This window comes from Drosophila subpulchrella, chromosome 3R (assembly GCF_014743375.2).
Source record: "Drosophila subpulchrella strain 33 F10 #4 breed RU33 chromosome 3R, RU_Dsub_v1.1 Primary Assembly, whole genome shotgun sequence".
Lineage (NCBI taxonomy): Eukaryota > Metazoa > Arthropoda > Insecta > Diptera > Drosophilidae > Drosophila > Drosophila subpulchrella.
The window spans coordinates 14,732,421-14,757,264 of NC_050609.1; the positions used below are offsets into that span (position 1 = coordinate 14,732,421).

The window sequence follows — 24,844 nt, forward strand, 5'->3', positions numbered from 1 at the left end:
CCTGGAAAAGTCTAGTTACGATATTACGATATTTGTGTTCTCATAGCGATTGCCTTTGTTTTTCATTAATTACGCACACGTCTACTACAAATACATTAATAAGCCCACCAATATGCACATATATGTTCTATGCCTGTACTTTAAATTCTTATACGGTTGGTTTCCCTCCTGTTAGTGTGTGTGTGTATGCATCTATATATTTAGTATATTTGCTGAAACGCTTATCCTCCTCCGCTCATCTGGTTTAGTCGATTTCAAAGATTGCTTATATGTTTCAAGGTTAGTTGCTTCCGTTTATAGTTACTAATTTTCAAACAGTAGAAACGAAAAAAATATATATACGATCTATTTTCCTCTTTAAAGATATCAATTTCTTTGTTTTTGTTTTTTGCTAGTGCAAGAAGAAGAACTTCTTCAGTGGGTTCAGTTCGTACAATTAGTATAAAATGCAATGCACTATATTTATGCTGGTTTCTATGTATGTCGTATAAGGATAAATATAGTACGTTGTTAAAAAAACTAAAAGTAATGGTAGTAAATACAAAATATGTAGAGGAAGCAGTAGATACGCAAGCCTAACTCAAAAGCAGAAAACACAAATCCAAGTTACAAATATTCCGCTTTGCTTAAATATGTATTCTTTATAATATAGAGTTATTCATAGGTATGCGTGTGGACAGCAACAATTTAAGATAAACCCTTTGGATTTGGCAGCGGGTCCCCAAAGTTCTACACAACACCTGCCATGGGGATTAATAATTCCTGAATGCCCCCATCTATCAGAACTTCGAGAGACCGCTGCCAAGCATTTCGAATACACCTATGTTTGTTCGCATATAGTTGAATTAATGGATTATAGGATGTCCTCGAGAGTGTGAAAGGCAAAGAATATCTATTATGAATTTTGTGCAAATCTTGGCTTATATACAGACACTTGTCTTACGGCTTTATATCTTTCTCTATACACACGAATATATAATATTTATATATGTTGTTTAAATATAGTTGAATTCTTGGTGGTATGCATATATGGGTTACTCCTAATTACGGTTACCATTACTCACATACAACTAATGTCTACGACAAGCTATTGAAGGGGCGTCAAGTTGCGCGAGGGCGTGGCCGAGGGGCGGATGTGGGCAGGGGCTTACAGCTGAGGGGGGGAAGCATCGATGGTTTGGCAGTTGGATTCGTTGCGCGTTACATCAAGTGATGGCGTGGGCGGTGGACGATGGGTGGCCCATCCTTCCAACCGCGAAAAAACTCCTCCACCTCGCCCACTCACCGCCCGGAAAAGCCAAAGCTGGAGGTGTAGTGTGGTGGTGGAATACGACGATCGAAGGCTTAGGCCGCTTGGCTCTGCTGCGGATTGGCGGTGTTGGACGCTGCCGCGGAAGTGCCTGCCACTCCGCCATTTCCGCCGGAAGTGCCACTCAGGGCGGCCGTTGCCCCGGATGCCGCCTGTGCCTGCGCCTGTTGCTGCTGATCGGCGCCATCGAAGTAGTCGGATGCGTTGCCCCGGCAAATCGGGCAGGTGCGATTCGACTTTTGGGGGAAAAGATTATATTATTAACTGCATTTATTTCGGTACTTTATGGTACTCACCCGCAGCCATTTGTCCACGCACTTGGCATGGAATTCGTGGGAGCAGGGCAGGACGCGCAGCAACTGGCGCAGTTCAAAGTCACACATGCACACCACACAGGATGATTGATCGCCTGAAGAAAAATGTATAGGGTCAGTAATTAAATCGTAACTAAGTAAATTATTTTGTTTTTCTTGGAATTATACGGAACTTAACTTTATTTTGGTGCTTAAAGGAAACCTCCAATGTTAGGTAAATTATAAATACTTTTTTTAAACCTCCTTTTTAAAAAAATCATATTTTTAAAATTCGAACTATTATCAAACTTTTTCACCTAATTGCATTTAGTTTTAACAAGCTAAATACATAAAACGGAGTTAAGTCGAAACTAACAAAAATATAGCATACTTTTTTGGGCACGTTTAAAACTATATTATGTATACGCAATGTTGCAGTTGCAAGTGTATTCAAAGTAAATTAAAGATATTTGTTCAAGACTTAAACGGAAAAAAAGAAATATTACTGAAAAGTATTCCCGTTTGTTTGAAATCAAAAACATTTTGGACCACCGGTCGTATGAGTAATATTTAAGGATTTGAACAATGTAGTTTTTTAAATTAATAATTAAGTTGACTACGCCAAACTTCCTAGCAAGATCCATATTCCACCTTGTTTCCACTCACCATTGTGCACCTCCGGGTTGAACTTGTAGCTGGGCAACTGATCGATCTCGTTGCGGGTGAGTCCCCTTGGCTTGGCCTCGCCCAAACGCTCGGCCAGGCTGAGCAGTGCCTCGTAGTTCTCCGTCTCATTGGTGTCCCCGGAGCTCAGGTCATGTTGGTTGTACGGCGACAGCGGGAACATGGCACTGCAAAGGGATGAGAGCTTCACATGATGCCCAAGGAGCAGTGCATCCTAATAAAAACTCACAGGAAGTTCAGCAAGAAGCCGGGGTTGATGATGCCCGACGTGGCCTGGATCTGCACCGGAGCCTGGTGGGCGGCCAGCGACTGCGGCGGCAGGACGTGCCGGTGGCCATGGTTCGCCGGCCAGAAGCGCGGTATGCGGCGGTGGGGCGGGAATGTGCGGCGGTCCGATGAGATGATGATCTGCTGCGGGCCGGCGGACATCTGGGCGCTGGCCTGGGCGGCAACGGCCGCTGCAGCTGCCGCCGTGGAATGTAGGTGATGGGTGGCGGCCGCAGCCGCTGCTCCGCTCAACGGGGTGATGTGGATGCCCGGCGGCAGCTGATGGGCATGCGGATGAGCATGGGGATGGGCATGCGGATGGCCATGGGCACCGGGTGCTTCGATGGGTCCCAGATTGGCCGTCGCAATGGCCACCACATCCCGCTGCTGCTGCTGGGCGGTCAACGTGGCCTGGGCTATCATTTGCTGGGCTAAAGGATAAAGTAGATATTATCTTCTGTTGGTAACATATACTTGATCGACATGATACTCACCCTGTATGAGTGGCTGATGTTGTTGCTGGAGCGGCGGAGCAGCCAGTCCAGGAGGCGGGGCGGTGGGGAAGGGCTGCGTGTAGACACCATGCAGGTGGCAGGGTGCCAGCCTAGCCTGCGCCGGTATGGGATACGTGCAGAAGGAGGCCCAGAAGGGCTCCGAGGGACGCAGCTGCAGGCTCACGGGCACCTGGTTCAGATTCAGGTCCACCATCAGGGAGGTGGGCTGCGGTGGTGCCGGTGGATAGCCCACTGCTTGCTGGTGACTCGGTGGCTGCGGCGGTGCCTGCACCTGCTGCAAAATGGGACCCACCGAGCTGCTCGAGGTTGCTCCACCAGTGCTTCCTCCACTTCCTCCGCCCAAATCCCATGGAGAACGCTGGACATGCGGCGGTGGCACCTGTTGCTGGGGGACATAGTGGGGCTGGGGCTGATGGTGGTGCATCGGGTGGTAGTTAGAAGGCGGCTGCTGCTGCTGTTGCTGCTGCTGGGGATGGTGAACCTGCTGGCCATATTGCTGCTGTTGCTGCTGCTGCTGCGTGGAGGTGGCCACATCGCGCAAACGCGGACGTCGAAGCGGCGGACTTCCCTGCTGCATCTGGAAAGGATTGCCTTGGTGAACTGTGGAGCTATTTTAGAGGATTAAGGCAACACTCACGTGGGTCATCGGGCAGCGGTGTTGGGGCTGCGACCCGTTCTGGGGTCTTCCCGAGATGCGACGACGCTTGCGCGACGGACTGTCCGAGTTGAGCCCGTTGGGTCCGCCGGGTCCATTGTTCAGCGACAGCGAGGAGCCCGACAGGCCCGATCCCGAGGGAAGTTCTCCCATCAGCCCCGGGCCACCGCCCGAGGATGTAGAGGCACCATTGTTGTTTCCATAGGCCATGTGCTGGTAGTGCGATCCATTGCGACCATAGCCTCCTCCGCTACCTCCGTTACGCATAAAGTTGTATGATGAGCCCTCAGCTCGATCGCGATGGTCTGGACCGCCTTGGTCAGAGTTTCCAAAGTGCTGGGGAAGATTTCGGGGGGGATTACGAACTATCCAGTATGGTAAAAATAATTGAATACTTCTTGGCAAAGGACTACGAAAGAATTTAAGACCCTAACAGAAACGATTCTGGCGACCAAAATATTTTTACGATGGATATGAATTTTACTATATGAGTGGAAATGTTATCAAAGGTGTAGTGTCTAGGAACAAGATTCCTAACTAGACTACATTTTTCGAAACGCCTACTTTCCTCTAAACATAATACATAGTTGATCTGCTTACGTTGTTCAAGTTCCTATCGTTGTAGTTGCGCTGGTGGTGTCCGGAATTGAGCAGGCCGTTCATGGATGAGGAGGGGTTGTTGGGATGATCGGACATATAGCGACGACCATTGTGGCCGTGTCCATTGCCATTTCCCCCAGGATAGTCCCGCGATAAGGCCGGACATAGGCCACGTCGGTAGTTCATATAGTCGGGTGGTCCGTTGGCATTACCATTACCGATTCCATTCCCGATGCCACGGTTGTTGTTCCCGTTGATTCCGTTGTTTCCGTTGTTGTAGCCACGCTGGTGATTGTGGCCAAGATTGGGCGAGTTGCCGGGTCCCTGTCCCTGGCTGTGGCTATTGATGGGTGCGGATGCGTTATTAATTTGATGTTGTTGTTGGGGCAGCATCGACGACGCAGACGCAGACGAAGAAGACCCATGAGGAATTATATCGGTACAAGAATTTACATTCACAACATCAGTAGGATTACTATTTGTTGTTGGATTGGTTGAATTGAAAGTTGTTGCGTTGCTTGAATTTGAATTCGTTCGTGTTAGCGGGAGGGATTGGCGATTAGTCTGTTGCTGTGGGTTATGCAATGGATGGTACTGGTGTTGCGGATGGTACTGGTACTGGTACTGATGTGGACTGGTATTGGGATGATGGTTCTGACCGAATGGCGGTGGGCTATAATGATACTGATCACGATCGCTGGAGCTTCGAGAATTCGAACTGGAACTGGAGTTGGAATTGGAGCTGGAATTGGAGTGGGAGCGGGGACTGAAGGAGACTACTCGCTGGGCGGGTGGAGGCGTGGCAGGACCTAGCGTTAGGCACAAACGGGCGGGATTCAGTCTCACCAGGGATACCGACATGGATCCATAGGTGTGGGTCTGTGTGCCAGATCCACCACTTCCCGGACACATCTCGTAGTAACTGGGATAGGAATTGTGGTTCGGATTGGCTAGTTGGGGACTAGTACTACTGCCATAAGGCTGCTGAGTAGGACGCTGACTACTCGGATTGCTAGTGTTGCTGTTGGTATGACCGTTGCTGTGTGGTGGGGAGTTCGGGGAATGCGGTGGGTAACTGTGGCGGTAACTGTTATTCTGCTGTGGTGGACTCGAATGCGGGTGGTGATGGGTGTGCATTTGGGGCTGCTGCTGGTGGGGGTGGTGGTGGTGACTTTGGTGTGGGGAATGGGCATGGGGGTGATTAGTGTGACTGTGGCTCTGAGTGTGACCATTGTTGTTGCTGTTGTTGTGATGATGATGCGCTTTGCTATTGTTATAAATACAAGTTCCGCTAGAATTACTTGTTTGTACATCGCTGGATTTTCGATTTTGAGGATTGCAGTTGCAGTTTGTTTTAGATAATATGTAATACATATATACGTATATATAGAGAGTATAATATTCGGTTGTACGAGATACAGTTGAAAATTGTTCAATCAAATCAATGCAGTAGCAGTGTGTGGTAGTATTAAACACAACCCATATATAGTTATTTGTATGCATATTACATGTACAGGTAGTAGGTAGTAGTAGTAGTGGTGTATATATGCAGAGTGGTAGCCACACACATACGTTATTTATATAGTTTTTTTTTATTTTGCAGTAGTTTTCGGTTTTTTTTTTTGGTTTTATATGAAGAAGAAAGAAAAACGAAAAAGATAAAAATAATATATATGTAAATGGCAAAATGCAATAATTAGATATTAGTTTAATATAGATATATATATATATAATATCGATATGTACACACATTTAGTATAAAACAAATACGTACGTACTAATTAGTTTCACATCGTTTGCAGATTTTTCTATTTCCTTTTTTTTTTTAGTTCTGCTCTTTTGTTTTGAATGCATTTTAGGTGGAAATTTGGTTAGTTTGCCATTTTATTTATTTATTTGTTGCTCGCTTTGTTTTTATGCACACTACGCTTACCAAAAATCGAAATGGAAACGGAAATCAAAACAACGAAACGCCAATCGCACACTGGTCTTCACACTATTCAAATTTAACGTAACGGCAAAAAGGCAACTGTAACGTAATAGGCCGTTCTCACTAGCTAAACACGAGAGAAATACATTGGATACGTAGTATATATATATTTGAGAGAGATAGAGAGAGAGAGTGCTGGTCATGCTCCAAAACTATACAAAAGAGAACGTAAACCGAAAACGTAAATAAACTGGTATAAAAACAACTCTTCAGCCTGTGAAAAAGCTTTTACGAATTACAGTTTTTTTCATTTTTAGCGGGTGAGAACGGAAACGGAAATGGAACAGAACGGAGATCCAAAAGATCGTGATCGAGCTGGGCACACACCATTTATAGTAGTTATTATGCCTATGTATAGTTACTTATGTACACGCACAGCAAGAGAGAGTGGGGAAAAGGGGCGTGTCTAAGCGCCGAACGTTATAGTTAATCGTAACGTAAGCCGGTGTCTGCGTAACGTAGGAAGTAGTATGCAACTCTTACGGACTAGATGCAAAAGCTGCGATTGCAACTGGCTAGAAATCAAAGAACAACTATTTATGGTAATAACAGCTGTGCTCAAAATAATACAAATAATATTATTGTTTTCAAAATAACAAGAATTTATACGGTCAACATTCTTAGATGCTTTAACTATTTCTTTATGCTCTATAATAACCGACAATATTAAACTATTCTCATGTAAATCTATATTTTTACGTCATTTCTTAGAATTTCTTTTTTCCACTACTATTATTTTAAACACAGCTGTACATTAGGTAGACGACAAATCAAAGTAGAATACTTGATAAACAGAGTGTGACAATGACCATACAATGCTGTACTTGTTGTTATTGTGGCTCGCTTAATGTTACACACACACACAAACAGTCAGTATTAGAAGAGAATAGAAAGAGAGAGAGAGCGAGGAGTAAATGAAAAGGAGAAGGATATGCTCGAACTATTTAAAAAGAGTTGATTTAACTGCTATATTTCGGTAACTTGTCGGTTTTCATTGTTTAATTGAAATATCTTTTTGGTTTTTGGTTGGTTTTGGAGTTTCTATGAGGTTGGTTTGTCAAACATTCTAAGCCGCAGTGTGCAAAATGCAAATAAATAAGTAAAACATTAAGCTGAGTTTGTTGATCATTTGCAAAACTCGACTCGGATCGCCTCGACCTACGCAAAGTTAAGCAAAATACATCAATCAACAGTCGTCAATATACTTAGCTATCAATCAAGAAACTCAACTAAAATGCATCATTCATAAAATGTCGAAATCGAAAAAAATTACAACTAGTTACGGTACGGTTTGGATAAAGAGGAAATTTTGTAACTAAATTCATACTTGGCTTGCACTTTTCACGGTTGCATTTCACATATTTATCATCGCATTTATGTTTGTTCTTGGTTTTTGCTTTGGTTTTAGTATAAATTTAACGAATAGCGTAAAACGTGAAGCGACACTATGCGTATAACGAAAAATAGGTTATCGAAATTATAGAAACCGGCAGAATAAATTAAAATTTTTGTGGGCGGGGTTAGGTCTTGAAATCGGGAGCATGTGGAATCCTATCTGATTTGTTAATAAAAAAAGTATAGCTACCTATCTAAAGACTTTAGAATCTATAATATTTTATTAATATTAGATAGAAACATTCTAAATATTTGGTTTTCATTAAAAACATATAATAATAAAAATATTTTATGAATTTTGAACATTAACTTTTTTATGAATCCTCAAAAACAATAAAATATAAGTACTTTCTGAAGAGATTTGTTAATGGACGATTTCAAAATTTTAAAGGGAACACTTTTTAAAACATATTACAAATGACAACCGAATAAAAATCGAATCTCCATTTCGCATTTAGATAGTAAATATCCCCTGTTTCGATGCTGCATGAAAAGCACTTACCCACCCAACTGGCTTTACATTTGTTAATTGCTTACAATTGTCGTTTGTCGGTGACTCCGCCGTCGATGCTTTTTCCTTGACCAATCAATTACAATTCACTTAAGTCTACAACTGATTCCTGCTCTAAAGAGTCTAAAAGCCCATAAAGGTAAAAGTAGTAATTGCCGACTACCCACAATAAAAAGTGAGAGGTAGAGAGAAGGTGGATGGCGATTAAGGTAGGTCCTTGGGGATGTTCTTGAGAGACAGAGAGAGACGGAGAGAGGGGTTAGGAAAGAGAGAGAGAGAGAGATAGCATGCTGGTAAGTACTTAAGTCCGTTAGGCGCGCTTTACTCAAAATGAAGAAGAAGCGTTTGGGACAAAGAAACGACTACGAAACGAAAGAGAAATTGCTACGTAATAAGTTTGGTTCGCCATTTTCAAGTGCTCTTCATGCATTTTCTTAGGGAACTGTTTGATTGGTCTTAAGTTTATGAAACATTGAACGTTCTTTAAGTTGTTACAATCGAAATCAAGAGTTTCTGATTCGGTTAATACGGTATCTTCTACGGAACTTCACACTGCTCAAAAATGTTCGGGTATGGTATAATAAAAGCGGTTAGAAAATGTACATACGATAGAACATTTAAGTAAATCAAAACTGAGTTTGGATAGTATAATGTGGGGGGTGTGTGTGTGTTCGAGTATGTATGTTGTATTTAATGTAAATGCTGGGATAGTTACAATGGTAATTAGTATATTTCGTATGATAACTGAGTGGGTTAAAGGGTGCCAATTTTGACGAGGAACAAAACACAAAAATGTACAGTACGCAAGGGAACGCAAGAGAGTTACAAATGATCGAGAGGTATAAACGGTATAACACTATATCCATTATGTGTCGCCATCAAGTTGGCGATGCAAGCGATTTTTTTTTTTTATTAATGTTTAGTGCTTCGAAAATTCAACGGTTAGGACCAATTAAAATGTTTTTTGGTTGCACTACTGAACGCGACATTAATTACAAAATTCTCCCTTTAGCCTAAAAGCGATTTTCGGTTGTTTTTCAGTTCAGGTGTAATAGAGATAGAGATAGAAAGTAGATAAACTGTTCTAGTCGTGGGGGAAGGTTACAAGGATATGTCTTGTTAATCATGGGATGGATATCATTTGAGGGATTTCGGGAGCGGTTCGGATTGGATTTCGGGGGGTACGTTTCAAATTCGCTTTTCTTTTCAATGTCACTTAAGGCTAACATAAGACTCGATCTCCAAAGGATCTCGAGTGAGTAGGTGGAAATGGTTCTAAAACGCAAGCGGCTCTCGGCTCTTACCAATTTGGGTTTGCATCTTTGTTATTGACATTGTTGTTGCTGTTGTTGTTGTTGATGTTGCCACCGTTGTTGTTGTTGTTGCTGTTGCCGCCGTTCAAATTGACGTTGCACCAGGGACTGTGGCCAGGTAAAAGGCTGTTGTTGTTGTTGTTGCCGGAGCGCTGCTGCCCCTGTTGCTGTTGTTGTTGCTGCTGCTGCTGCTGGACGTGGGCGTGCGGATGTGGGTGTGGCGAGTAGAGCATACGACCTCCCAATCCGCCCCCTCCGCCGCGATGCGAGCGGTTCGACGAGGAGTTGCGGGAAAAAGGTCGCCGGCTGCTGCCCCCATGATTGTTGTTGTTGTTGTTGTTGCCGTTGCCCAAGTTGCCACTGCTGGCATTCGAGTTGAGCATGCTGCTGCTGCTGTTGCAGGTGTTGTTGCTGCTGCTGCTGCTGCCGCCGCTGTTGCTGTTGCTACTGCTGATGTTGCTACTCGACTTTCGACTGGGCGAGAGCTTTCTTTGGGCTAATCTTTTATTCACACAGCTGCGGGGCGGGAGTAAAAACGAGACGATTTGCTTATAAAGTGACCGCTTGTACACTTAACTAGGCAGCCCCGTTCCGTTTGCAATCTGAATACATTTGGGGCTATCAAAAACTGATCAGTTTTAACGTTTTGAAAAAATACAAATGAATGCCCGTAAAGCAAAGGTTTTTAAAGAATTCTTTGATTTAAGGAACTCAAATAATGTAATATTTCAATACTAAAATATTCCCTTTCAAAAGAAATGTTACTCAGTAATCCCACTGATCTTTTTCAAAAAACTAAATTTACTTTACTCTCGCGAATTCTTCAGGAAATGGCTAATCACATAAGAACTCTTTTAAACATTGTGTAACCCATTTTGTAAATTTTCCCACCAAAACGTATTAGCCAGTCCCTCAAAATAATCTTAGAACCCTTATCAATTTCGTATTTATTTCAAAAAAAAACAAAAATTCCATTCAATTCCTTTGCCACCACTTCAGATTATAATCGAAAACGGAAAAGGTTTGTATGCACTAGATGTATATGGTGTTTGATTTGTGGTATTTTTATTATTACATTTTTGTGTGTGTTTTTTGTATTATTTATTTAGGAAGAAGTACTCTAAGCCGGACCCGCGCTCCAGAACAGAAAGCAAACAACCAACAAGCCAACATGCTCAATAACAAAACATTTATGGTTTCTCTAGTAGGCAAAATACTTACTTAGGCAAGGATAATAAAATATTTATATATGTGTATATATTGATATGTATATATACGTGTGGGTGTGTTTATGTGTGGAGATATATATGTAAATATTTATTGTAATCGTAATAAATAAAACAGCAACAATTTTTCAGTTTGTTTTAAACAGTGTAGCTTTAATAGGTTGTCAATTATATGGAACTGAGATGAGATACGTGCGTGGTTAGTCTTTCAACTATAGGTATAAGTACGATATAAATGTATATAAATTCATGTATTGGGGGTATGTGGAAAAGCTGCCGATACAGATACGGATACGATATATAAATATGTATATAAAGTTAACAGTTACGGGTACATAGGTAGTATATATGTATGTGTATATGTGAGCTAACTCCGCCGACTCCGTCCGCCAATGATAAGTGGTAACGATAAATTTTACACTTCCAGCGTTTCCAGTTTGAGTTGTTAAACACGATAACCCATCGTTAAGCCGCCCCTCGCATATATACATACATATTTATCTCTAGATGTGTGTGTGTGTGTGTGTTTTACATGAATGTGTCAACTAAACAAAAACAATATTAGTGGTTCTGTTTTGGGTTTCTGTTTAAGGTTTCGGTTTTTGTTTAGGGTTTCTGGTTTCGGATGGATGTGGATGGATCGAGGTTGAGGGGCGGATGACTGATTACAAAACTTATCACTTATCGCCCGGCGGGCAGTTAGTACAATCGAAAGATTCCAGATCAAGAGAGCGACAGATATAGAGGGTTACACTTAACGTACATGGGCCGTGTTGTGGGTGTTGGGTGTGTGTGTGCTCTATAAGTAGGTAATATAAATACTAGGCGTAAAGTAGAAAACGAACATGTGCAAAGTAAAACAAACAGTGTGACAAAGTCGTGTTGTCGTATAGTATATAGCATAAATGGATGGGTTAGATCGATCGTATTGGTACCATTAGGTGAACAAAGGACAAATACAAATAATTACAACAAGTCTAAATCGTACTTTGTACTTTCTTTTCGGTTATCAGTCTTCGATAGTATGTTTTAACAGGTAGTAGTAGTAGGTTTACAAAAAAAACAAAGCTTACAAACTAAAGCCGTTTTGGTTTGCCAGTTGCGGTAGACCGTTGATAGGTTGCTTGGTTGATTTGGTTCAGGTTGGCTGATACATAGGTTGCTTGGTTTCGTAGCCAGTTCGAGGATTAAACGTTTAAGAGTTGAGCTGAGCTGAGATTCGGGTGTGTGCAGATTGCATTTTGCAGTTTGCAGTTTGCAGATTACATTTGCATTTGCGCTTGCGGTAGTTGGTCAATGAGATTGAGATACAGATACACGGATACAGCCAGATACAAAAGTGTCAACGGATGGCACGGCAACGCAAAGGGAAGATGGCGGTCTTAGGTGGTACAGACGGGCATGTATTTAGTATACACTCGGTTTCGGTTTAGTTGCTTTCGGTATCAGTATCGCTATTTGTTGTTGGTTTTATTTTTGATCTTTACATGTGGCTATTATACGAGAGTCAATAGGGGAAACACTTGATGATCGGTATTCGTTTGAGAGACGTGTGTGTTAAAGAAGCGGGGCACGTCTGGCCGCGGCCGTTAACAATGCAAATTTACCACCAAAACCAGCAATAAAATATTGTATGTATGCTAAAACAAAGAAAATAAAAGTAAAAGAAAACATTGCTATTACATTCAGTTGAGAAACTAATTACTTGGGTTGGTTTAGTTTGGTTAGCAATAAATGTATGTTTATGTGGGATAATATTGAAATATAGGTCTAGATATTTATATATAAAGCCCGGTTTTAATAGCGGCCAATGAGTATTAATGCCAATGTAATGCAAATTAGACGTAAAAATAGGCAGGCAGTACAATATACAAATGCTTGACTATCATTAACGATAATGGTTGTAATTGTGGTTCCAATATACAGTTGCAGTTAAAATAATAGTGCTGAAAACTATCTTTTGGCTTGTAGTCTCTGCAAAATGTTGGTTACTTGCTTTTGTTGAAGTGGAGAAAAATGTCTTCTAAGAGTAAAGTTAGTGATACTTAAGAAAGGGAGTTTAGTAAAAGTTTGAGTAAAAATTTATAAAAATAACAACTATGTTTCTAGAAAGAACATTGTTTATGAGAAAAATGAAAGGTCTGTAGAGGTATGCTACGATATATTTTGAACACATCCAAAGTCCAACTTCTCACTTCAGTAGCATACACTTCTACGCCCTATAAAGTGTTCTAAAACCTCTAGATATTTGTACTGGATTTGTCACATCACAAACGCCCTGTTTGATTAGGGTATTTGTGGTAAATGTTATTATACAGATAAGATAAGTGCATTTCTAAACATAGATTAAATGGGGGCGATAACATATCTATAAAAGAGGCCTCTTAGGGGCTCCCCTTCAACATGGTACCAAAAAAAAGACTACATTTCCGTAATTTAGCTATTATTTTGACCACAACTGTGTGTGTGTACTGCCGGGGAGGCGGCTCCAAGCTGTAAACTCCGATCGAAAGGCTATATTCATACTTGGGCAGGGTCGGTGTTCGAGTTGGGGTCACTCTACGCCCCCCCCCCCCCCCACCACACTCTCAAAATTAAAACAATAAATTATAAAAAATATACGCATATACACACAAGCAAGCAGACATCAAAATATTCGCTTTTCCCATGGAGTCCGGACCCCAACACACACGTACACACGTACATCCGTGGAGCACAAAGAAACCCAGAGAGAGCCGTGAGCGGCACTGAGAGGCGAGAGAGGACCCACCTAGCTGAGTGGTGCCTGTGTGTGTGTGGGTGCCCCTCTTGTTGTTGCTATTGCGTAGTCATGGCAGTCAACTTCATCGAATGCTCTTTTTTTTCATTTCCTTTCGTTTCGTTTTCTTTGAACACATTGATTATATGAATATGTGAATATGTATACCAACGAAACGCTTGTTGGCTGGCTGCTTTTTGGCAATTACGCTGCTCTTTGGCGTTTCAAAACACGATGATGGGGCTAAAAACAGTGCCTTTGTGGTATAGACACGGGTTAATTTGCATTGGCTGCTGCCCCAACATAACTGCACTTCACACTGGCACACACACACACACTCAGGCACGGGGTTTATGCATAATATTGGAAGGGCGGAGCGGAGTATTGAATTATATGCAGAGTAATCGGAATAATCAGAATAATAATAATACTACACACCAGACGCGGAGCTCCCCGACTCGACGGCAGACAAAGACGCAGTGTTCGTAAAATGGAACCACACCAGACGGGGCGCTCCTCTCTCTCTTGCTTGCTCGCTCTCGTTTTTCGCTGCGAGTGTAGATATATGGATGGAAAATCGAAACTCTGTGGCTGCTGACCCCCCGCCCCCCCCTCCACTAGCTGTCTCGCTCCCCCGCACGGACAAAATCAACACAAGTTCACACACATACAGACGCACACGGACGACGGGAACTCACAATGACAACCACTTCGTCGTCACCAGCAGATAAAAAAGTGCTGGCCTTAAAAACAATTGCGTTTTATGTAATTCCACTACATACGTACGTTACGAAAACAAGCACTATTCATGTTACACGGTAGATAGAAGTACTTGGTTTTGCGTACCGTTGCTGGGCAGGAAAAGTATCTTTTGGTTTTTACGCTTTATGGGAGTTTACCTTGGATGTGTGTATCGATAAACGTTATGAGGGTTTGGGGGATTTCAGCGTTTTCGCTGGGATTTCTAGTATTTATATACTAGCTGTATCGAGTATGTGCCGTGTTAATCGAGTAGGAAATCGATAATACCGATGTTCCGATAACAATAAAGTTGGCATCGGTGTTAGGGTAAATATATAAAAAATATCGTATTGATGATATATCATTCTTTTAAAAATATCAAATGAATACTTCTCACCAAAAAAATATTGATATTTCTAATTTCGGTACTGATCCTAATTCCTGTTTTGTGATTTTAAAAATAACTCCCTCTTTAACTGACACTTACGTTGGTGCTATTCCCTCTTTTACTGACTCTTACGTGGCTCTTACGTTTGCTGCCACTTACGTATTTTCAAACCTACGCGACAGGGTCGCAAAAAATGCGATAACAGAATCGGGTGAAAAATATTTATTTAGAAAATAGCGATATATTATTTTCCACATCCTACTCGATATCCACCTCTAACGAAAACGCTTCTTGGATTAAATTCGTGTTGAAAAAAGGGATTTATTAATAAAAACATAAAAGCCAGCTCTTTTAGGAGTCGGCTGACATATACAACTAACCGTCAACTTAATAGGCAATACGAAAATGTAAGTAACTTGCGGCCATTTTACCGCCCTGAGCGGCTGAAACATCTCGCTTTTCTTGGCCCGAAAATAGGGCGCGTGCCCAGAGTCCCGCCGGCGAGGGTGAGAAGGAAAAGGACAACAAGGAGAAGGACACCAAGGAGAAGGACGGCAAGGCGGCCAGCAGCTCATCCCGCAGGGACCGCGAACGCAAACGCCGCGGATCGGCGTCCTCCAGCAGCGACTCCAGAAGCAGGTAAAGCAGCCGGCAACGGGGTTAGTTCGCCACATCTGTCACTTTGAATAAGGGTTACTTCTCAAAATGCTTCCTATCTTGTATAGGAAAATGTTCTTAGGTACCAAGAACTGTAGAAGTTAGGCATTTATCACAACAGAATCCTATGTTTTTCCCAGGGAAAGTCAAATTTATCTGCTTTATTATCTTTTATAGTACTACTTTTAAATTAGGTGAAAGTCAATTGTATCCCATTTTTTTTTTCGCTAGGATATACAAATGTACCAATGTTCCTCAATATATTTTACATATTTGCCCTTTAAGACAGCTATAGTAAATCAGAACAATGAGAACAAATTTATAAAAGGTTAAAAATAGGTCATAAGCTATACTTTTTCATCTACCAACTTATCACAATGGTATGCGAAAAAATGATACATAATGTTGCCTCTTCCAGCTCGTCGGACAGCAGCTCCTCGCGCAGCAGTTCCGGATCATCGCGCTCCAGCTCAAGCAGCTCCAGCGACTCCTCGAGCTCATCATCGTCCTCGTCCAGCGACTCTGATCGCAGCGAGAAGAACCGACGACGTGGTGGCGGAGCTGCCGGCAAGGATAAAGACAAAGACAAGCCCAGCGCTCGATCCCGTTCTCGCACCCGTTCGCCCAGGCGCGTCTCCAAATCCCCCAGACCAGGCAGCAAGTCGCGAAAGGAGCCGGAACGGGATCGTGAGCGGCGCAGTCGCTCCCGCGATCGTGCCCGCCGTGCTGGATCCAACGACAGGCCCGCCGTCGAAAGCAATAATGTAAAGCGTGAGCGTTCCCGCTCGGCCAGCCGCTCACGGTCACCACGCCGTCGTGGACGTGGCTCGGTGGACAGAACGCCGCCACCGAAGCGAAGGGAGCGCTCCCGGTCGCGCACCCGCACCCGTTCGCCGACGCCCAAGCCGGTGCGCATACATGTAGGCCGGCTCACCCGCAATGTGACCAAGGACCATGTGTTCGAGATCTTCAGCAGCTTTGGAGATGTGAAGAACGTCGAGTTTCCCGTAGATCGTTATCATCCGAATTTCGGACGCGGCGTGGCTTTTGTGGAATACGCCACCGCCGAGGACTGTGAGTCGGCCATGAAGCACATGGATGGCGGGCAGATCGATGGCCAGGAGATAACTGTGTCGCCGGTTGTCATACCCAAACAGCGGCCGCCCATGCGTCGTCCCTCGCCTCCCATGCGCCGTCCGCAGAACAACCGCTGGCGATCCCCGCCCCAGTTCAATCGGTTCAACAACCGCGGCGGAGGAGGTGGCGGCGGCGGACGTCGTCAGTCGCCCATTAGGAACCGGCGTTCACCGCGTCGCCGCTCCCGCTCGCCCATCCGCCGCCGACGTCGCAGCAACAGCAGTGACAGCTCTCGCTAAATGATGACACTGCTCGATTCCTAGATTGTACGATTTGACACCCGAATTATGCACTTCTCTTTATATTATAATCCAAACAATAAACGTGAGCGAGGGCCACACTCATAACAAGTAAGGTTAATGTATAAAGGAGCACACTGCATCTTCAAGAGGACATCCCAGCGGGTGATGGAGCTTAAAGAAGCAGCTTCGCTTTTTGATGGTCACACGGGATCGGAGAACAGGACCATCGGACATTGGCTTGGGAGTTCTTATTCCTATAAGATCGCCACCGCAAAACTCAAATACTTCGTGTTTATTTCTCAGCAACGTTTTGATTCCGCCGCACTCGGATTTGATGCCACTGAGTTCTTCTTTGGTGAGGCTCTGGGCGATCTCTCGCATGGGCAGACGACCTGACCACTTATCTTCATTGGCAGCCAGGAGTTGTTTGAAGATTTTCAGCACCAGAGCATCGATAATGGATTTGTCCACCTGTGTGCAGTTGCGAACACTTTCCTGCTTTTCGCGTAGCTTAATTTCGGCCTCTCCTGTTTTGTACTTCCTTAGCTCCTCCTGGACAAAGTACTCCATGTCCTCAATAGCTTTTGTTGGTCTTCTTTTGATTCCTATCAGAGCCAATCGCTTGGTGCTTGGAATTTTGAGGCGGTCTTGCATGACCAGGGGAAACCCGCATTCCCGGGAGACCTTTTTGACATATTTAAAGAAGTCCTGGTAGGCACTTACTTTCGTATTTCGTCTGCGAAACTTGGCTCCCGAAAGTTCATAAGGACAGCAGGGTATCAGAAAATAGCACATGTTCAAACGACCAGCCAAAACCGGAATCCAGGGCGACAGTTCATCCGAATGATTGCCAATTAACCAATTCACATCCGGAAAATCCAAGCGGAAGTTGTTAGGCTCCACTGTCTTCTCGATAAGGCTCTGTTGAGTGTCCGGCGGATAGAGAGACCATAGCTTTCGCTTCCTTATATCGTAGCCGTAGCCCTTGAAGCCTTCGGCGTTGAGGACATGCACCAGAAGACCATTTCCGCAACCCAAGTCTGCGAAGGCCGTGGGATATGTTTCGGTTGTACGCCAGAAAGCAATGAGATATGCGGCGATGGCCAAATCCTCGTAGATAAACTTCAATGGATCCGTGGACTCTTGGGCGGTTTTCCAAAGGTCAATCAGACGCTTTGAGTGCTTTCGTTTCAACTCCTTGTACATATCATTGTACGTTTCCACGTTTACCAAGCCCAGTGATTTAACTTTGGCTTCATCCTGTTTGGCCTGGGACCAGCTGAGGAGCTTGGGTTTAAGGACAAACTCCAACCAGTTGGTTTTCTGTTCGGACTCCAATAGAAGCTGTCCTTCGAGAAGGCGCACTGAGAAGTCTTCTATGGCGTCGCTGGCAAACTGGCACTCGTACAGGCACTTTACAAAGTCTGCAAGTAGGAGGATTATGAGTTTCTTATAGAATAAGTAGTACAGCGCCTATCTCACCTATAGTTCCGGTGCCCAAGATGTTCTCTGGCAGCTTCTTGGGCAGCAGTTTGAATCCAATCTTGAAACCAGTGCACGTGCGCTTGCCTGGGTCATCCTTTAGAGACTTCTCCAGTTCCTCTTCGCTGGAGTCACTCAGTCGTCCATCCTGCCGCTTCTCCACTTGGGTAATGACTGCCTCGAATATCTTTTTGTTCAGGGCATGATAGTTTTGGATCAGTATTCCAATCGCCTGCCAGAATTGCGGTTCTTCTATTGCTGCCATGGTGTCGAAAATGGAAGGTGACGCTATGATGCAGGAAAATTAGGTATACGTCGAGGGTATTGTTTTCCTATCGATACTTGAGTAGCGCGTATTTTAAATAATGATAGGTAAATATAAAATGTTTTAAAAATAAATGAAGGTGTTTATCATGTTTATTATTTGATAACGTTGATTCGAAATCATTCTGATAGGTAATGATAGTTTCTAACAGTAATTTGTAACTCTTCCCATTACATACCTAATTTGTTGAAGACTTTCTACTTTTACTTTTAAAAATATTAAAAACCTACTCATAAAATTATTTTAAAAACAAAATACATTTATAAAAAGATCTCGATCGCAATAGGTAAACCATCGATCATTAAAAGTATATCGATATGGTATCAACATCCAATCTATTGCGTAATCAGCTAGGGAACACGCAGCTGAATCTGAATCTTTGGAATTTACTTACCTGTTGCATTTAATAGTTTAGATACAAATAATATATCATGTCATTCCTGCGAAAATCGGTGCATCTGTTGGGTGCCGTGGCGAGGCGACAACAGCCCCTAAAAGTGGTAAGTACTTGGAGTTACCATCTGGGTTTGTTATTATTTGTTTGAAACTACCACCGACAGATCAGAGGTGCGATCCCCACAGCTGCGCGGGATTTCAGCTCGGAACCTCCGAGTGATTACGCCAATTTTCCCGGTGCCAAGGCTCCTTTCGTCAGCGAATTGAAGTTAATTCACCCAGAGGACTATGCTCCAATTCCCATTTACCGAGTGATGGATAGTGATGGCTATATAGCGGATGAGTCTCAGGATCCCCAGCTGAGCCGCGAGGTGGTGGAGAAAATGTTTCGCGACATGGTGCTGCTTAATACTATGGACAAAATCCTTTACGATGCCCAGCGCCAGGGCAGAATCTCCTTCTACATGACCAATTTTGGCGAGGAGGCATCCCACATTGGCAGTGCCGCCGCCCTGGAGATGCGTGACCTCATCTATGGGCAATACCGCGAGGCGGGTGTTCTCGTATGGCGTGGCTTCCGCATCGATCAGTTCATCGATCAGTGCTACGGCAATGTGGATGATTTGGGTCGCGGCAAGCAGATGCCCGTGCACTACGGATCCAGGGAGCTGAACTTTGTCACCATCTCCAGTCCGCTGTGTGAGTTAAAATCATTTGGTATGATAGATTAGGAAGCACTAATAATATCTCTCTTTTCAATGTATAGCCACCCAAATGCCCCAGGCCGTGGGAGCTGCCTATGCCATGAAATTGAGGCCGGAAAACGATGCCTGTGTGGTCTGTTACTTTGGTGAAGGAGCTGCCTCTGAGGGAGATGCCCATGCCGCCTTCAACTTTGCAGCCACTCTGGGTTGCCCAGTTATCCTCTTCTGGTGAGTTCCCATATATAATGTATGTAGGTGTGGTAAGTAGGGAACCAGTAATTGTCTTTGGCAACTCTGAGATTTAAAAGACACTACTTTGATAAGATAAAATATTTTTTAGTATTCTTTTATCTTATCAAAAAGCTCGTCATATTTCCACGCTATTTAAGTTCTGAACCAAAATTAAATTTAAAATGTATCCACTTAAAATATATTACTGTATGACCATAATAAGAGAAGATTTTAGAAAGTTTACTTAGTTGATATCAGAACTTTCGTGAGTTGAAGGTGCGATCGCAACTAGTTAAGAGGTCTTCCTAACCAATTCATTTAAATAATTAAATATCCATCCCTCTATCTAGTCGCAACAATGGATACGCCATATCTACCCCGTCCCATGAACAGTACAGGGGCGATGGAATAGCAGGACGTGGTCCGATGGGCTATGGAATCGCCACGATTCGGGTGGACGGAACCGATGTGTTCGCCGTCTACAATGCCATGAAAATGGCCAGGGAGTATACGCTCAGGGAGAACAAACCGGTGGTTTTCGAGGCCATGGCCTATCGTGTGAGTCACCACTCCACCTCAGACGACAGTACCGCCTACAGGCCGGCTGAGGAGATCGAGGTGTGGAACTCCGTGGAGCACCCGATATCCAAGTTGAAGCGCTACATGGTGCACAAAGGCTGGTTCGACGAGACCGAGGAGACCGAATTCATCAAGGATGTCAGGAAGAAGGTCCTAAAGCAGATATCGGTGTCCGAGAAGAAACTAAAACCCAACTGGCGCGAGATGTTCGAGGATGTCTACGCAGAGATGCCAGACCATCTCATAAAGCAGCAGGAGGAGCTGGAGAAACACATCCAGGCGCACAGAGAACACTATCCCCTGAAGGACTTCAAGCAGTAGAGTCCTCGTGCCAGAAAGAAGCTAACAACTCAGAAATCAAAGCGAACCGAGAGACTCGATCGAAAGTGCATTTATTATGATTAAGCAATAGGCGAACAATTTTGTGTGGGTCCAACCCGTTTGTTATGACTCATCCGTGCACGTTGGGTGGGTCGATTATGTGGAACTAGACTAGCTTAGATACATCCTCGGTCTGCATTTGCACACTCAAATTGACCCACTCTGGTGCAGGTGTTATGAAAAGGTGTTAAAATTTATTAGATTTGATTTACATACAATATACATATACTGAAACAATACGAATACAAATATATACTTTTGACTTAACGCAACGCATCGCAGACAAAAACGCGGGTGGAGATGAAGCTACCTGTTGCAGGGATGACTCGCTGAAGCTTGGCTGGAATGATGCAGGGGGCGGGAGTGGCTCCACTCAATTGGTGCGTAGCTGGTAGTCGCCGTTCTGCGTGATGTACCTCACCCAGGGCAGCGCCTGGTAGCCACTCTTCTCGATGATCTTCAAGTAGCGCACCTGGATGCCTGACGTGGTAAAGTAGGGAATCTCGAAGCGCACCTGAATGGGTGGCTTGCCCTCCGTATTGTCCTCGCTCTCCACACTCGGGAGACCGAAATGCGCCCGCATCAGATACTCCTTGCCGCCCGGGAACGACTTGATCGTCCAGATAATGGCGTTCTGCTCCGGTGCGTACTTACAGCTGCCAATGGTGGTCTTGAACTTGGGCGAGTCCGCGTCGGCGGGCACCGGTATGACGATCTCCACATTGTTAGCCGTCGATCTTCTCTTGAACTGGGACTTTGCCTTGATCATGTACTCCACGCGGGAGTGGGCGTGCCGCTCGATCACCGACTCTATCCATATCAAGGGTTTGACCTGCCAAAAGGGGATTAATTAGTGTTACATCCTCAATGAGTCAATGACTAAATACCCCTAAGGAATACTCACATGCGTGTTCAGACGATAGGACATCAATTCGAACTCGCCGTCTGGCGGAATAAACGAGATTGTGCGATCGTTTTCGAATCGCGACAACCGCACGCACTGATGGAACTTGACGTCTTCCAGCTCCACGGACTTGGACTTGCCGCGTCCCGTGCTCTCGAACAAAACCTTGTCGTTAAGGCCCAACCGCAGCTCTGGCATTCCCGACAGGTAGACCCGCATCTTGATGGCCCCTACGATCTCGCTGCGCAGCACATTGCCATTGGCATTGGCCAGCAGGTTCACCGACTCGATGACGTCGAGGAAGACCTCGTTCTTGCGATACTTGATGCCCTCGGAGCGCCAGGAGACGGCATTGGTCACGGCCACCGGGATGCGGGGCTGCAGCTCCAGCTTGTGGCCCTCCTGCGTGATGTACTCCTGCAGGATCTTCGAGTCGGTGGTCTGCGGGTAGCCAAAGTCGAGCAGCTCATCCAGCAGCTCGTAGATAATCACGAAGTTGTCTCGGATAGACTCCTCCTCCAGCTCCTTGAAGTACTCCACAAAGACCTGGGCGATCTTGTGCAGAAAGACGAAGACCAGGGCGATATTCACATTCTTGTTGCGCGGCGTCGTTGACACAATATACAGATTGTTGGTCTTGATGTAAGCGAACGTGGTTTCCGCCGTCTGGAGGATCGGGGTGATCATACCCTCCTCTTCGCGTTCCATCAGCAGCGGCATGAATTTGTCGATCACGGCCATGTCGATGTTGTCACCGCGGTAGTTTCGCGATATCAGCACCTTGCCCTTCACGTCCAGCACGAAAATGGCCGACGACGACATGACTCTTGTGTCCCAGCAGCTGCCACTTGTCCCAGGTGTGAAATTCCCAATTGGATCGAGTGGGAGGTGGTGGTCCCCTGGCAGGTTCTACTGCTCGCGGCAGGCGTTGTTCGTAGCAGGTGGCGACTGTGGCGGGGCGTCGTTGAGTGGGTCGGTGTGTCGCTGGGCTGGTTTTACATATTCCGTTTCGTGGCCTGGAAAATGCGAATGAAAACTCCGAAATTTCTTACGTCGCCCTTTCTGCTGCTGCTTCCTCTTCTTCGATTGCAGTGTGACCAGGTCAGCTATTTTCATTGCTGCTTATCTAGCCTTTTCTAGCTCAATGCACATAACTTATATGATTTTTGTAATCTTATGCCCAGAGAATTAGAATTTATCTTTGTGGGAGTAATGGAAAAGCTACTGCTTATTTTTTTAATTACTAGTTATATAAATAAATTAACTTTTCTAGTTATAATATATGGCATTCCGATGTCTGATAATATGGGAAGGGCTGTGTGTCAGCACCGTGGCCCTTTGGCATTCCCGGGCTTCCGCAGTACGGCCACACTGCTCCAGCCAGACGCTTTTTTTTGTGGAATTGTTAATTATTTACTTCGGCGAGCATGCAAATGAACCCGAGCGTCACAATCGAGCGCAAACGCGTCGACTGCAGTGTCCTGCCCAAAGGATGGCAGCGCGACGAGGTCCGCAAGTCCGGCAGCAGCTCCAATAGCAACGCCAGCAGCAACAACAACAACAACAGCAGCAGCAGTGCCACAGCCAGCAGCAACAACAACAATAACAAGGTGGATGTTTTCTACTACAGGTAAAGAAGAAGAGAGGAGCACTCCATATAGAACTATAGGAAGGGGGTGATATATAGCTAATATCGGAACACTGCACGCCGTTGAATCGGATGTAATTTTAATCACTTTCACTACCTTTCTGTTATTACATCCACATCAACCAACCAACACACACACCACACCACTCACACACACGCACACGCCTATGTATACACACACACGAACCACCTAACCCACCAAAAAAAATCTCCACCCACCGCGTCCGTTCAACAGTCCCACAGGAAAAAGGGCGGAGGGAAAGCCGCAGCAGGACCTTGTTATCCCCGATTTCCAAACCGGCAAGATGCAGCAACGGGCCCTGCCCTCGCCATCCATATCGCTGTACCGCTGCAGCGCCATGCCGCTCCCGCTGACCAGTGGCGGCGGAAATGGGGCCACCACCGGATCGGCGGCCAATGCCCTCAAGCGCAAGTTCGCCCGCAGCCAAGGAGGCACTGCAGCAGCAACAGCAGCAGGAGGAGGAGCTGCTCCTCAGGCGTTGACTGCCTCATCAGCAGCGGCGGCAGCATCATCTGCGGTCAATCGCCAGCAGCAACAGATTGAACTCAGGTAGAGCCAAGTGGAGGAGCACTTGACTCTTGCATGCCAGCGTGTCCTGTCTTGTTTGCCTGTAGCCTTCAACCAGGACGCAAGGTCTACAGCTTGCGAGAATCAAAACCCAAAAAAAAAAAAAAAAAAAAACACAATTGGCCAACAATTCGTAGAAGTCACCGAAAAACGCTGTAGCTCTGTGCCACCTGAGATTTATGTTCACCATCTCTGCATGTTTAAGCTCCATTTTACGTTTTGTCTTATGTGCTTTTTGGTGTATTAGCTAGTAACCAATTCTCCATTAATGCATTCAAATCTCAATCCCTTACAGCCGAGCCCTGCGCACAGATGTCTCCTTGGTGCCTCCCATCCGACAGACTGCCTCGATCTTCAAGCAACCGGTGACGGCGATTCGCAACCATACCCAGGATCCCGCCAAGGTGAAGCACGACGCCAAGCATGGCACTCGGGAGAAGCCCAAGCAGCTGTTTTGGGAAAAGCGGCTGGAACGACTGCGCGCCTGCCACGACAGCGGCGAGGAGCTGGATGATATCTCACTGCCCAAGACCATACGCACCGTTGGCCCCAATGTCAATGAACAGACCGTCCTCCAGTCTGTGGCCACGGCGCTGCACATGCTCAATGCCGGTGTCCACGGCCAGAGTTCCACGAAGGCTGACTTGACCAAGAATGCCATGGCATTCATGAATCCCGAACAGCCCCTCATGCACGCGGTCATCATCTCCGAGGACGACATTCGTAAGCAGGAGGATCGGGTCGGTGTGGCGCGGCGGAAGCTGCAGGATGCACTCAAGACATGAGTGCAATGGTTACCTTCATGCATCTACCAATTCCATTGTAGACTATAACATCTCTATCGATTGACCCCTATTCGAAATCTACGTTTAAGACTAGTGTGTAATAAACCAAAACCAACTCCAATCGAGGGATACTGGTTTT

General features: G+C 45.0%; 6 protein-coding genes across 15 annotated transcripts; 3 read left to right on the forward strand and 3 right to left on the reverse strand.

The window, feature by feature from the left end:
• Window positions 1–875: 875 nt before the first annotated feature.
• Window positions 876–14,429, reverse strand: LOC119563486 (RING finger protein 44). Of its 9 annotated transcripts, none has more exons than XM_037876915.1 (10): window positions 14,363–14,429; window positions 11,832–12,398; window positions 9,524–10,048; window positions 4,324–5,638; window positions 3,706–4,059; window positions 3,048–3,645; window positions 2,516–2,984; window positions 2,269–2,453; window positions 1,606–1,718; window positions 876–1,545 (listed from the first exon to the last, which is right to left on the reverse strand). In XM_037876915.1, exons 3-10 carry the CDS (start codon window positions 9,913–9,915, stop codon window positions 1,345–1,347), a joined length of 3,627 nt encoding a protein of 1,208 aa, XP_037732843.1. In that variant the 5' UTR covers window positions 9,916–10,048; window positions 11,832–12,398; window positions 14,363–14,429; the 3' UTR covers window positions 876–1,344. The 9 variants fall into 9 exon arrangements, with proteins under 9 accessions (XP_037732843.1, XP_037732841.1, XP_037732849.1 ...); XM_037876913.1 differs by having other exon boundaries at window positions 14,303–14,414; XM_037876921.1 differs by having other exon boundaries at window positions 4,324–4,663; window positions 14,303–14,409.
• A 443-nt stretch (window positions 14,430–14,872) lies between these two features.
• Window positions 14,873–16,793, forward strand: LOC119561712 (RNA-binding protein with serine-rich domain 1-A). The gene is made up of 3 exons (XM_037875212.1): window positions 14,873–15,052; window positions 15,123–15,284; window positions 15,721–16,793. Coding segments are annotated over exons 1-3 (1,122 nt in total). The 5' UTR covers window positions 14,873–15,050; the 3' UTR covers window positions 16,679–16,793.
• On the reverse strand, window positions 16,725–18,451 carry LOC119561696 (probable tRNA (uracil-O(2)-)-methyltransferase). The gene is made up of 2 exons (XM_037875210.1): window positions 18,164–18,451; window positions 16,725–18,105 (listed from the first exon to the last, which is right to left on the reverse strand). The coding sequence occupies exons 1-2, from the start codon at window positions 18,426–18,428 to the stop codon at window positions 16,796–16,798; spliced, it is 1,575 nt and encodes a 524-aa protein (XP_037731138.1). The 5' UTR covers window positions 18,429–18,451; the 3' UTR covers window positions 16,725–16,795.
• A 376-nt stretch (window positions 18,452–18,827) lies between these two features.
• Window positions 18,828–21,018, forward strand: LOC119558570 (2-oxoisovalerate dehydrogenase subunit alpha, mitochondrial). Its single transcript, XM_037872024.1, has 4 exons — window positions 18,828–18,988; window positions 19,049–19,583; window positions 19,651–19,816; window positions 20,170–21,018. The coding sequence occupies exons 1-4, from the start codon at window positions 18,920–18,922 to the stop codon at window positions 20,717–20,719; spliced, it is 1,320 nt and encodes a 439-aa protein (XP_037727952.1). The 5' UTR covers window positions 18,828–18,919; the 3' UTR covers window positions 20,720–21,018.
• LOC119558579 (AP-1 complex subunit mu-1) lies at window positions 20,952–22,779 on the reverse strand. The gene is made up of 2 exons (XM_037872025.1): window positions 21,684–22,779; window positions 20,952–21,611 (listed from the first exon to the last, which is right to left on the reverse strand). Exons 1-2 carry the CDS (start codon window positions 22,503–22,505, stop codon window positions 21,153–21,155), a joined length of 1,281 nt encoding a protein of 426 aa, XP_037727953.1. The 5' UTR covers window positions 22,506–22,779; the 3' UTR covers window positions 20,952–21,152.
• A 265-nt stretch (window positions 22,780–23,044) lies between these two features.
• LOC119562945 (methyl-CpG-binding domain protein 3) lies at window positions 23,045–24,827 on the forward strand. 2 transcript variants are annotated; one of them, XM_037876102.1, is made up of 3 exons: window positions 23,045–23,313; window positions 23,567–23,902; window positions 24,216–24,827. In XM_037876102.1, exons 1-3 carry the CDS (start codon window positions 23,111–23,113, stop codon window positions 24,703–24,705), a joined length of 1,029 nt encoding a protein of 342 aa, XP_037732030.1. In that variant the 5' UTR covers window positions 23,045–23,110; the 3' UTR covers window positions 24,706–24,827. The 2 variants fall into 2 exon arrangements, with proteins under 2 accessions (XP_037732030.1, XP_037732031.1); XM_037876103.1 differs by lacking the exon at window positions 23,567–23,902.
• Window positions 24,828–24,844: the final 17 nt, after the last annotated feature.